Source organism: Brachyistius frenatus, unplaced genomic scaffold (assembly GCF_029030835.1).
Source record: "Brachyistius frenatus isolate BFR_SWC_R1_liver_20210118 unplaced genomic scaffold, ASM2903083v1 Contig_3, whole genome shotgun sequence".
NCBI lineage: Eukaryota > Metazoa > Chordata > Actinopteri > Embiotocidae > Brachyistius > Brachyistius frenatus.
In genome coordinates, this window is record NW_027210602.1 from 482,423 (window position 1) to 495,568 (window position 13,146).

The window sequence follows — 13,146 nt, forward strand, 5'->3', positions numbered from 1 at the left end:
CCTCCAGCTCATCCAAATATGGTTACTTCTGGCTCTCTTAAAAAAAAAAAAAAACAAGACGGCGACGGCTGAAATGCTGAACTATCCAAAACTAGCCAACTATCCCTTTAAGATTTATTCTCTTTTCATCAAATTAAAAACTTGACGTGAGACGCTGGTGTTTTGTCGCCACGGGGCCGGGGTGGGGGTGGGGGGGGGGTGGTGGGGGGGTCGCATCCAAGAAGAATCCGACAGCTTCAGTGTTTAAATGTTGTCTTTTTAATTTCCAGGAGCTCACGACACGTAAAAGTTTTAAATGAGAAAATATTTGGAACTGAAAAGATAACCGAACATTCACCACGACTCGTTAACTCTCGACTTCCACAGATGTGCATACGTACAGTAATTGTTTCATGCAACAAAAAAAAATACCTACGGAATAAATAAACTGGTCGAGGGAAGCCGAATATTGTCGGACCGGGAGGAGAGGCGTCCGGTGAGGCCGGCGCGGTTCAGGCCCGCTGCGAGCTGCTGGTTTACGAGCTTCCGCCGACCCGCGCGGGCGGCGAGAAAACGAAGCGTTGGTAACCAAACCGTTGTAAATATCCCAAACTGTTGCTGACATATTTCAGTCGGGGGAAAAAAAAGAAAGAAAAAAAAAAAAAAAGACGACAGAAGAGCGTCTTTGTAGATCAAATCTGAAGGAGTACAATTGTTTTCACAGGTTTTGGGAACATCTTCATCGTTATCTTTAAACCCGGACACGTAAAACTAACAAGAATCTGCATGGAGACACGAGTGGACGTAAGAGGAATGCAATTTGGGTGAACCGACGCTTTAAGAACCGTCTCTTCGCAGGACTCGCGTCGTTTCTCACCGCGGCCTCGAACATCCTCATTCGTCTGGAGAACGTTTTTTTTTTTTTTTTTTTCCCCTCGCCGCTCTGAAGAAACTTCTCCGGAAAGCTTCTGTTGCGTCATTCAAGTTTTCGTAAAGGCGTGAACTCGCTCACAACTCGCTTGTTTTTTGTTTTTTTTCCTCTTCATGGTTTCACAAAAGAACGTGAAGCATTTCCCGCGGAGCGCTTTTCACAGCAGGTTGACCTTCGCCACGACTTGCTTGCAGCCCGTCTGGGAGTACTCGCACCCCCCGACGGCGGGGTAGTATTCGATCTCCCCCGCCAGCCGCTCGATGCCGGCGAGATCCGGGTAGAACCCCTCGCGGGACATCTCGTCCAGGAAGCACTCCATCACGTGACCCTTCTCCAGAAGGCCCAGAGTTAGGATGTCGGCCTCGGCCCACAGCGGGTGGAGCTCGGCCAGGGCGCCGCGCAGCACCGGCGCCAGCTCCTTCACGAGGTTGCTTTGGCGACCGGACGCCGTCATCGCCATGGAAATGCTCGAGGAGTTGTGCAGCATGTGCTTGGTGATGTGCGCGTGGCCCAGGTTGCTCAGGAACAGGTAGATGGCGTTCTGGTACTCGTTGGACCGCTTGGAGGCCACCAGCTGCCGCAGCGCGTCCAGGATCTCGGCGTGCATGTACTCGGTCTCGTCGAAGATGAAGAGCGGGATCTTCTCCTCCTCCTCGGCTCGCTCCACCATGCCCGAGACGAGGGCGGCGAGCTCGCCGGCGCACAGCAGGGCGTCGGCCTCCTGCGGGCAGTGGTGGAGGACGTAGTACTGCAGCACCAGCGTCTCGCCCACCACCGAGCGGAAGTGTCCGGCCAGCAGGCGCCCCAGGTGGGACTTGCCGACGCCGCTGGGGCCGTGCACGGACACCACCAGGGGCTTGTTGTGGACGTACATGGACAGGTAGTCCCTCAGGTGGGACAGCAGACCCTCCACCGCCCCCTGCTGGCCAAACACCTCCCTCCTCAGCGTCTTCTCCAGCCCCTCCAGGTCGTATCGGAGCACGTGGTCGTCCAGGTTCTCGATGGCGTTGTACACCTGGACGGGAACGAGTCACAGACGTCAAGAACATGACGATACGGAGCGAGCAGATACAAATACTTAAAAAGTCCCGCGCCATTGAATATGTCACTTCTCCTACTCCTGTTTTGCTGCCCTCAAACCAAGCGGCAACCAGCAGTGACGTCGCCCGTTGGTTTGTGAACGTTATGAAGCCTCGAGTTCGGATTTTGTCCGTCACTCGTCACTCATCTTGTCAGTTCGGAGCTGTTTGGAGCAGGACGTGACCATATTTGGACCAGCTGGGGAAGGAGCGAGCGGTGGATCTGACTCATTCCGACTGGAAACCAGAGCACACTAAGCCCCGCCCACTTAGAGCGAACGCCTGGCTGCACCACAGGCCTGTCAATCAAACAGACACGTGCCCCCAAAAACAGGTCTTTTTGAAGCTTATTCTCTAATTAATGATGGATTATTTTCAGATGGACCTCCAGAAAACTAATAAGAAGGAGTGACTTTAGCTAACGACACCGAGATAACTAGTGGAAAACATTTATTGACTTTGTATTTGATGAGAGAAGTTGAATGGGAGTCTATGGAGCCGGAGGCTTTTTGAAGCCGACCTCCGGTGGCACTCGGTGGTATTGCAGTTTATGGCATTTCCGCATTGGCCTCACTTTTCAGAGCCCGAAGCTACGAACCCTTTTATATTCAGCCTGTGATATAAACACAGTCGTGCATTCACAACCGGCATCTCTTGGAATTTTCTGGTTCACGAATTGTGACGTTTGCTGACGTTTACAGAAATGGTGGAAGTTGTTGATTTTCTCTTTTCAGTGAATGATAAGTTGATATATTGTTACTTTAGTCATGCAGAGTTTTTCTTTTTAATTTAATAATACATCTGAGGAAAAGATCGACATTCCCGATGGACTCATTTTCTCTCTTATTTAGCATTTTCTGCATTACTTTAGTTGTCTGCTAGCTCGCTAAATCGTTAGCATTTGTGGCTTCTAGACACCATCCGTGTTGCCGTTGCCTGACAAACATGTTCTCACCACTCAACCACTCGTTCCATTTGAACGCAGCAAAAGACACAAGAAACTGTGAACTTCTGAAGGTTTGAAAAGTTTAAAATCTGATCACAGATTTTGGTTTGTTTTCCGATGAGAGATTTTAAGAATGTCCGACAAAGTAATTTAACTTTTGAATAACACATCAAACTTTTTTTTAATTTTTTTTTTTTTAATCCTTCAACAAACATGGAGGCGAACTTGAACACACGAACATTTCCTGAAGTTAACTGCTATGTCAAAATTACAAAGAAAACAAATACAATTGTATAGCTTGTTTTCCGATTTGTTTTCAGAACACATTAAATGTCAGATTGCGAAGGTGAACAACTGTAGATCGTTTCCACTCAGCGCCAACCGGAAAAACCCCCATTTAAAGATGGTTGCTTCTGTATGCTGCTGTAGCGAAAAAATTTCCCCTCGGGGATTAATAAAGTAAATACCTACCTACCTACCTAAAGTATTTACGCTTGAAAGTGAAAAATAAAGCCTTCGTCACGCTACAGGAACACGTGACGGTAATAATACAGTCATGTCTGGAGGAACTGGATTCTGCTGAATGACATCGACACTGAATTTATAGTGTGGATGAACGCGGACGTGACCGAACACGCGCACAAACACTTCAGTCTATATTTAAACCAAGCGAGCTCACTGGTCATAGAGGAGCCGGGAGACAAAAGCAGTCCAACCTGTGACGGTAAAGAAATCAAATCGTTACGGATTCATAATCCAAAAGTCTTTATGATCCCCGTCCGTCTCTTTATGGTCATTTTTGGGGATCTTTGTAGTCGTTTTGTGTCTCGTTGTGGTAGTCGTAGTGGTTTTGGGTGCTTTAAGGGTCATTCTGTGTGTCTCTGTGGTCGTTTTGCGTCTCTGTGGTCGTTTTCGACTTCTCCTTTTTCTAACTAAAACTCAAAGACTAAAATCAATCAGCTCTACGTCTTCTTCGATTGGCTGTTAAACACGGCAGGAAACAGTCATGCCGCTGTGGACTCCGCCAAAATAAAACATCAAATTTCACATTTAAAAAAGTTATAAAAGTTGGACAATAAAAACGTAATTAAGTGAAATCAATTTGGCATTTGAACTTTTGGCTGTTTTAAAATGAGTCAGATTCTTCATCAGTTCAGAAAAAAACATCTTCATCAGCTTCAATCGGCTGCAAAAGATTTTTGAAATACTCTCGCCACGAGCGCTTCAGTACATCAGCATTAACTTTGTCGTGTTCCTCTACCCGAGACTGCAGTGATGCTCGTAATTAATTCACCTGAACGAAGACGATGGCGAACAGCAGGTAGAGGCAGTACTTGGCCCGGCTGCGCTCCTGCCTCGGCGGGGCCCGGCAGCCTCTACCGGTGGGGAACATCACGCGTTTCCTCCTCCTCCTCTTCTTCCTCTGAGGGACGGAGAAGGTGGACGGCGTGAGTCCGTCGAAGGTGAAGATTTTGGGGCTGGTGCGCATCGGGACTCCGGTGGTGTCCAGGGCTCCCCCCAGCGCCATCTCCATCTCCTGCCGCCGCTTCTTCATGGCCTGGTACTTCTGCTTGATGCGGATGACGGCGCGCAGGGAGGACGAGAAGCCGGACAGATTTTGAGCCGGGCTGTCCCGTCCTCCCTCGTGTCCGTCCCCGTCCAGCTCCTCGTCCAGCTCTCCCTCCAGCTCTCCCTCCGTCTGGGAGGCGGAGGTGCTGCTGCTGTCTTGGTCGCTCATCTGCAGAGAGAGAGAGAGAGAGAGAGAGAGAGAGAGAGAGAGAGACACAGCAGAGGACGTCTTTATTTGAAAGGTTAATGCCAAGCTGACGGGAATGTCATTAGTTCCAACAGATGTTTCGTCACAAACTAAATTCAGGACAAATCGCGAAGGAAGAAAAAGTCAAGAGTTGACCAAATTCAGTCAGCTTCATCCTCTGAAGATTATTAATGTTTGCACCAAATGTTGTGCCGATCCATAAAAAAGCCGCCGAGATATTTGAGTCTAAACCTGCCGACAGCGCAGGATTCATCATCTGGTAACCATGAATGTCCGAACCGGTCCGCAGAGCTGATCTGGACGCAGGTCGTAGTGGTTTTGAGTCTCTTTTTTAGTCGTTTTATATCTCTCTGTGATCTTTTTCTGTCACTATGTCGTCATTTAGAAGTTTTACCGCAATAACTTCCCGTCTTTCTGTTACCAAACCGTCGGTCGGTCAACGTGGCTGGTCTCACTAAATAAACACTTACAAGGCTTTCATAGCACAACTGGAATTCGGCGGGGTGTCTCTGACAGCGAAGTAAGAGTGTATGAAATAGTTGGTGGGTTATTTCTTGTGCAAGAGCACTGGAGGGAAAACCATGTTCAGATTTATGACTTGTAAACATTAAAACAGCTGCAGCCAAACAGAAAACCTGACGGGATAAAGATTGCAACCCTTTGATAGTGAAAGTTATGCTGCGTTTATCTGCTGAACGCTGACTCATGGGAAGTTTTTTTTTGTTGGTATCTTCAAACATGATATTCAAATGATCTACTCTGGAAGTGCTACTGCAGAAAGGAGGAAGTGCAATCCATTCAAGAACTTTCTCTGGGCTGCGGGATAATAATGAAAACGTTAGCATTTGGAGTACACCTCATAAGTTCTGCTAACATCAGTGCGCTGTCTTTAAAATAAAAAATAGGCCTATATATATATATATGTATATGTATATATATATATAAGATTAATACTCTGTACTGTTCCCGGTTTTCAGCTGAATTGGTGCCAGGAACAGACCAAAAAAAGTCGTTTCCCAGAAGTCAACATTTCAAACCAGCGCTTTGTGCTGTTAAACGCAAAGATAACAGTGTTTTATAATCTTGCAGAAGCACTCCAGCGAGGAATGTGAATTATTTGATGCCTGTCGGCCTTTAATGATAAAAAACTTTCAGTAAGGCCTGTAGTTCTTATAGTTATTTTCTGTTCCTGTAGTTCTGTACTCCCAAAAGTATTCGATGTTGGAATAAACAGGAACAGATATTTTGGGGGAAGCACTTTTCTTCTTTTTTTTTTTTTCCAGGCGAAAACTCAGGGGTACTTTTTTGGGCTTGACAAAAAAAAAGAAGAAAAAAAAAGCTGAAGTTTCTCTTCATTCCAGCGTCAAATCATTTTGCAAGTAGAGTTAAAAGACTGGTGCTTATAAATAGGGTAAGTTTCAAGGAAGTGACACAAAAAGCTTTTCGCTTTTCTTTTTGGAAAGCCATTTAGGCAAATTGTGGCACTAAAGGCCTTCCATACATCACGACTCAACACCTGCTTTTAAAAAAAAATTTTTTTTAAGCAAACTGGGTGCAAACGTGCCTTACTGAAGGTTTTCATCATTAAAGGCCGACAGGCATCAAATAATTCACATTCCTCGCTGGAGTGCTTCTGCAAGATTATAAAACACTTATCTTTGCGTTTAACAGCACAAAGCGCTGGTTTCCTATAGTTGTTTTTGTTTTATAGCCTCGGTGCAAAAGGAGGAACTATCAGTTACATCCAGCGGAGGTCAAGTCAGCAGCAGAATTGTGGCCACAAGAATTAACGCAATCATACCAAAAGAAATGTTGACTTCTGGGAAACGACTTTTTTTTTTTTGTTCCTGGCACCCAATTCAACTGAAAACCGGGAACAGTACAGTCTGATATTAATCTTGGCAAATATGCATCCTCATTGCTGGAAACGTTGTCAGTCCCTTTTTACTTCAGCACAAAAGAATTCAGCAAAGCAACATAAGGGAGGAGAAAGAAGGCGAGTATCACGGCTCTATTGGTCGTCTTTTCACATGCAGGGACCTGACGGGCTCGGCTGCATACCACACATTTCAGACCTCCTCAGCACTTTGATGATGTGTTTTAATAATAAAAAAAAAAAAAAAAAATCCATCTACAGAAAGACTTTCTGGTTTTAATGCCGTGTAAGTTTCGGTTGCAAAAACAGGCCGAGAAAACTCACAGTCACAAGTTGCTGGTTGTAAAAATGAGTCTTTTTTGTTGTTGTTTTTTTGTATGGAGTTCTGCTGATTTGTCTCATACAGAACAGCTGAATGACGACGTCACACCCAAACGTCGGCCTGCACAGCTGCTTATGCAAAGCAAGGAGCGTGAAGGAAATGTGTCAATAAGAGGACACAAGAGGAAGAAGAAATAATAATAATAAAAAAAAAAAAGGTATTTCTTACCTTCAAATGTGGCTCAAAACCTTTGAAAAGAGAAAAGAGGTCTGCGCAGGTTTAGTCCATAGTTTGATAACAGTGGTGAAAGCAGAGAAAACCCTCCCCACACACACACACAGCAAACAGTAACAGCTCAACTCAGGAAGCGCCCTCCTCCTCCTCTCAATCTGACCTCCAAACCCGACTCTCAACCCTTGGCTGGCTCCTCCTCTCGCTTCCTCTTTTATTCTCTCACTCTTCTTTCCTGCTAATGCTGCTTTTTTTTTTTTTTTTTTTTTTTTTTTGTCAAAGGTTTGGACACATGACACCACACTGGGTTCATTTAACAGCTATCAGCTTTCACTTGAACTTTTAAAGCAGGTGAAATACCAACCAAACTACTTCCCAGAACACCTTTTTCATCAGTTTAACAGCTGGAACTCAGATTATTGTCCATAAATGTTTTTTTTTTTTAAATTTATTATTATTTTTTTATTAAACGAACCATTTCTTCATGTGACTCTGTGAGTTTTTTGGTTTCTTTGTGGTTGCGTTTCATATTTCAGCAATGAGTTTTAAAAGAAATGTCGTTAATCATTTCAGAAGTTAATTTCTATTTAACAAGAACAATCAACCCGTCATGGTGAAAGCAATAGAGATAATTTCCTACCAAAACCAAACCCAACAAACAAGACATGTTCAGCAAATGCCCGATGACTCACAGTGTGGTTTGAAAAAACAAAAACATCATTAATAAACTGATTGCAATTACAAAACGTGCCTAAAAACATCTTAATACATCACTCCTCAGGGATAAATACAGCACGTCCGACAAGTACAAATGTCGTATTTCACCCTCCACAACAGCAGGTGGCGCTGTGAATGAAACGCAGGGCATTTCTGAAACATGTTTTGTTTTATGTTTTGGCGGGAAAGAAACTCCTGCACGGCACGTCAAGGAATAATTTGGGAAATATACTCGTTTTGTCTTTTTGCCCGAGAGTTAGCTGAAACGACTGATGTCACACGTTTATCTGCAAGATAAATACGAGGCATCAGCCAGGAGCTAGCCAGCTTAGCTTAGCACAAAGAGTGGTAGCAGGAGGAAACCGTCGGCAAACATGTTAATTCAAGTTTTAAAAAAACACATTTAGCCTTTTTATGCTTGAACATCGAGCTTCAGAGTTCGTTTCCTTCACACAGAAGCAGGCTCGCCGTTTCCCGCCGTTGCTCAAAAATGTTTAACGTACTTTTTAAAAGAACAACTTTTGAGACATTTGTTCTACTTTTACAGTAAATTTCCGCCTGGATTTCAAAAGGGTAGTATGTCACATATACATGCAATATATTCGTATTGTTAATGAATACTAAATAATTATAAATAGTTGCATATACATATATAACCCTAAGAAATTGAGTTTTTTTTTACATAGTAGTATTAAATACAGGTCACTTCACTGTGTAAGTGATTTAAGTGAAACTGCAGTGAAAACGTGTGAAAATTGCATCTCTCATCTCAGACTAACTTAAACTCTCAGGTGTTTCAAAGGCAGCGCATGCGACTATCATGAAAAGAGGGAGATACATTAATCGTTAACCATGAATATTAATCACACATTTGAATGACTATTCTCATTTTTAGTCATTTGGAGCCTAACCGCTAAACCTTCAGCGGTTACAGCTCCTCAAATGTGAGTTTTTTTTTTTTTTTGCTGCCTTTTTTTGCCTCTTGTGCGATTCTATGCCAGGCTATGTTTACAACAATACATGTATTCCATATTACATTTCTTATGTGCAATCTCGTATTAATCAACTATTAATCCTCAGGCTATGCAACAGGCTGTTTCTGCTGAGGTCAGCGATCCTGTTGGGGTCAGCATGCTGATGCGCATAATAACAAGGCCACAGGCCGTTACCATGGCATGACCACTGGTTTGATCTTTTGTCTTTCTTATCTCTTCCAAGTCGTAAAACAGGAATAAGTTACTGACCTGAGCAACACGTCCCCACAAGGCAAGACCCCCACCTGGACCAATCAACAAAGGACACATCACCATACATGATTTTTTTTGTTTTGTTTTCTATACTATAAGACTTCGTGAACTGACACACACTTTGTTGTTGTCAGGGAAACACAGTCTGGACCCAGAGCTCTGTAAACTGATTGTTCTGTTGCTGTTAAATAAATATCTTGAAGCCTGACATCTTCTCCTATTGCCTCATTAAAGAACACGCAGGACTGGGGGCTGTTGTATCTCAAATTATTGTCCCCAATAGTTTTCCCCGAGTCCGTTGATAGAAGCAGTATTTAGGCATTTACCGGTTTTAGTTGATTTTTATTAAGCGTAGTTTACAAGATATCTTGGAGAGCCCAACATCAACCTAAGGTCTCTTTGTTGGAGTCTGACTTCCCCCTTTCCGGCACATACACTTATACTATAGGAAGAGGCGTTGCCTAGGTTGTGGCGGGAACATTCGCATAGTATGTTTGTCTCAGTGCTTTTCCGCTGTCCTCCGTTTGAACCACATCCCCCTTTTGATCTGATAGTGAGTTGCACCCTACTGTGACCCCGACGTGTTAAGTTCCTGCATAAGCAATGTGTTCTACAATGCTTACAGTCAGTATGTATTTTGTGCTTCTGTGCTAGGATATGTTTACAACAATACAACACATATATATATATCATATCATATTACTTACATATAGGTCGTACCATCACTACCAATCTTAAGGTGTAGACAAAAGGCTGTGTATGTAAATGAGAGTGATACTGCTTGGCCAAACCAAAAGGTCACAGTAGGAGGTCTGCAACCTGTGGAGTCACATACAGTTGTTCTTTGAGGCATTATCAGATGGCTGTCTGGAGGACTCCAGGGGGCGAAGGAAGACAACCCCCACCTCCACCAACCAACAAAGAATACATCAATATACATGACTTTTAGGTGGAAGACAACCCAAATTATATTGTATTAGCATACAACATATGAGCCCTCATATGCACTAAGCAGATCTATATTCCACAGGGCTGACACATATTGGCTTTGTACTAGCATGAGCCCGAGTCCCAACACTCTATAATAAAATCGAATACATTCGGGCTCCCATTTTTCGGCATTTCGTAAACAAAAGATTTAATCGGTAACCTAAAATTGTCGTCGAGTTGCAGGCTTTTTGTGTGCGAGGGTGCACACTCGGATATAAATAATAATAATAAAAAAATTAAAAAAAAAACTCGAGTTGCAGCGGACGTTTGCATACTGCATCATTTGCCTGCAACTACTGATGCAAAGATAAATCTTGTTCCGTGGTGCAGTTTTCGCACAACTGCGATCGGCGGTGCGACGGTCACGCGGAAGTTTCTTTTATCGGCCTCGGCTGTATTTGCGCGAGCGGCTACAGAACCTGTACACAGTTTACATCAAACGAGCTGCTGTGAGTAAACTGTTAATGTTTAAGAAGGAAGCGGAGGAAGTAGTCACGCATGACAGCGTCTCTTTTACACCTCAGCGAGTTCGGAGTCATGACGGGAATTATAGCTTTAGAAAAGCTTTTTTTTTTTTGGAATGTTGGGAGCGCAATTTCAAAGTTAAGGACCAGAAAAAAAAACCCCTGAAAATGTGATTTTCATGTAAAAAAAAACAAACAAACAAAGTAGAGTTTTCTTGTGAACTGAAAAGGTTCTGGTTAGTTGAGATGAGCCACATCCCGTTTGATAGTTTTCAGCTTTTAGTGTTTGATTCTTCATTTTTAAGTTTGTTTTAGCTCGTGTTTCAGCGTTCACACTTCTTTCTTTTTTTTTTCCAGGAATCCGTTTTGTAGTTGTGAGCGGATGTAACGGCACAGATTAGACAACAACAACAACAACAAAAAATTCAAAATAACTACAAATCAGCTCTTTCCTCTTCTTTCTGAAAACGGTTAAAGTGACTCTGCCACGTTATAAATTCAAAAATATTTTTGTTTCGTTGCGGAGCGTGAATTACAAAAATCGGTGCAGGAAACGGTTAGCTTAGCATCAAGACTGGGAAACGGCTTATTGTCTTCTAGCTGTTATCTCATAAATATCTGGCAGCTAAGTTTTCAGATAATTGAGGCTTTCAGCAACTGATTTCAGCTTTCAGCATTCACACTGCATTTTCTTCTGGAACTGCATTCTCTAGTTAGTGCCTAAAAAAACAACTACAAATGAGTTCTTCTTTTCTCTGAAAACAGTTAAAGTGACAGTCGCCTCTCTTGGCGCACATTGGGTATAAATTCCAGCTCAATATATTTGGAAAATGTGCCGATTCGTTTTCAGAGTGAATTAAGAAAGATTTGTGCCGGCAACAACGGTTAGCTTAGCTTCGCACGAAGCCTGAAATTTTAAATATTTAACAAATATCTGGCAAAAATGTTCTGATAATCTCATTTAACCTTTAGCAAATACACCTTCAAAATGTCAAACTGTTTCCTTTAAGGGGCTTTCGTGCGGGGCAAAAAACTAGCGCACTCGCTGATGAAAACAAAAGCTTGCGCTTCCTACGCCACAGCTTTGAATTAAGGCCTTTGGGATCGATCGAAAACTTCAACATGAACATTCAGCAGGTTTGAACAAAGTGAATCTGTTTTTTTTTTTTTAAATAAAAAAAATAAAACGCTTTAAAAGGAGGTGAGCGAGTTCATCTTAAATGTTGCAGCAGGTCCAGTCCAGCTAATTAATTATATACAACCGTGATAATGACTTGTGTTGCAGCTGATGTTCATGTTCGTGACTGATTAAACTGTCGATGTTTTTTTGTTTTAACCAAACGGTTATTCGGCCCGTTACAAATTCTGATCACGATTTCCTGGAGCCTGAGGCAGACGTCATCAAACATCAGTCTAATGTACTTTTGAAAAAAAAAAGAAAAAAAAGGAGAGGCATTTACACAACCGCCTTCATTTCTGTCAATCAGCTAATCGGCTAATTGCTGAAATTGTAATCACGCATCATGGTTTGTTTGTAAAATCTTAATCTGTAAATTAAAAAAAAGTAACTGCAGCTGCCGAGTGGTTTTTCCTTTTACGAGCGTATTTATCAGATCTTTTCCCGGAAACTTTCCCCATAGTTTTCCCAATATAGGAGTGCATTTAGCAAATTACAAGACTATTTCTCAGAAACTGCCACGTGGTTTGGTACTTATCGCAAAGCAACGGGAGGAAGTGTCGGTCGTCGTGTTCACGCCGTTAATAGTTTGTTTTTTGCGACTAAAACCAAATCGTGCACGGCAATTTTTTTTAATTTTTTTTTTTACAGAAATTGTGACAAAGTTTTCAGGAAATAACATTTCACTCTTAAATGTTGTCATGTAGAAGTATTAAGTTGCAAAAAAAAAAAAAAAAATTGGGAATACTCAAGTAGAAGTATCTCAAATTTGTACAAACACAGTACTCGGGTTGTTGGGAGGTGCTTCCTGTCCAGCTGAGGGTTTTTTGGTTTCTATGACTAAAAAGATTAAATAATTATATAAAATATAGAAATACCTTCCTGTCTGTCCTCCTCGTTGGGAATCACAGACCTACACGATGAAAACATGGAAAACATCCTTCCTGCTCTGCACTGACTTGTCTCTCCAACGAATACCTGCACTGATGAGAAAAGACATGTAAACGGCATTCCTCCTCCTCTTCCTCCTCTTCATCCTGAGTAACTTTTGCAAATGACTGAAAAACTGCGTTCGAAAAACATTTCATCATTTTTACTTAAATACATACAAAAAAAAAAAAAAAAAAAAGCAGAAAATGATTCGGGAAAACGTCATAATGTTCCTTAAAACAAAAGTGGACACATCCGTCGACAAGCTCAAACTGGGCACAAATGAACGTATCGTTGATTGAATAAATATAATTTATGACCAAAATAGATCCTCTAAAAGATTCAGAACCAGCAGAATATATTTACATCACACCGACGTCTTTAATGATGAGCTCTCCTCCTGCAGGAGCTACATTAGGAACCTGTGCAGGTAAATATCCTCTCTATGCTGTTTCTTCCTCCTTCCTCCTCTTTCCTCCT

At 42.5% G+C, this 13,146-nt stretch overlaps 1 protein-coding gene across 3 annotated transcripts; it reads right to left on the bottom strand.

Annotated features, from left to right (window-relative positions):
* Window positions 1–595: 595 nt before the first annotated feature.
* On the bottom strand, window positions 596–12,928 carry tor4aa (torsin family 4, member Aa). 3 transcript variants are annotated; one of them, XM_069701304.1, is made up of 3 exons: window positions 12,615–12,928; window positions 4,230–4,673; window positions 596–1,925 (listed from the first exon to the last, which is right to left on the bottom strand). In XM_069701304.1, exons 2-3 carry the CDS (start codon window positions 4,671–4,673, stop codon window positions 1,068–1,070), a joined length of 1,302 nt encoding a protein of 433 aa, XP_069557405.1. In that variant the 5' UTR covers window positions 12,615–12,928; the 3' UTR covers window positions 596–1,067. The 3 variants fall into 3 exon arrangements, with proteins under 3 accessions (XP_069557405.1, XP_069557396.1, XP_069557412.1); XM_069701295.1 differs by lacking the exon at window positions 12,615–12,928 and adding an exon at window positions 7,139–7,244; XM_069701311.1 differs by lacking the exon at window positions 12,615–12,928 and adding an exon at window positions 5,107–5,137.
* Between the last annotated feature and the right edge of the window lie 218 nt (window positions 12,929–13,146).

Excerpts from the sequence above, each read along its gene's own strand:
- tor4aa (XM_069701304.1), bottom strand. The coding sequence starts at position 4,673 with ATGAGCGACCAAGACAGCAGCAGCACCTCCGCCTCCCAGACGGAGGGA. Across the intron at positions 1,926-4,229 it reads TCGCCATCGTCTTCGTTCAG|GTGTACAACGCCATCGAGAA; the intron begins GTGAATTAATTA and ends GTTCCCGTCCAG.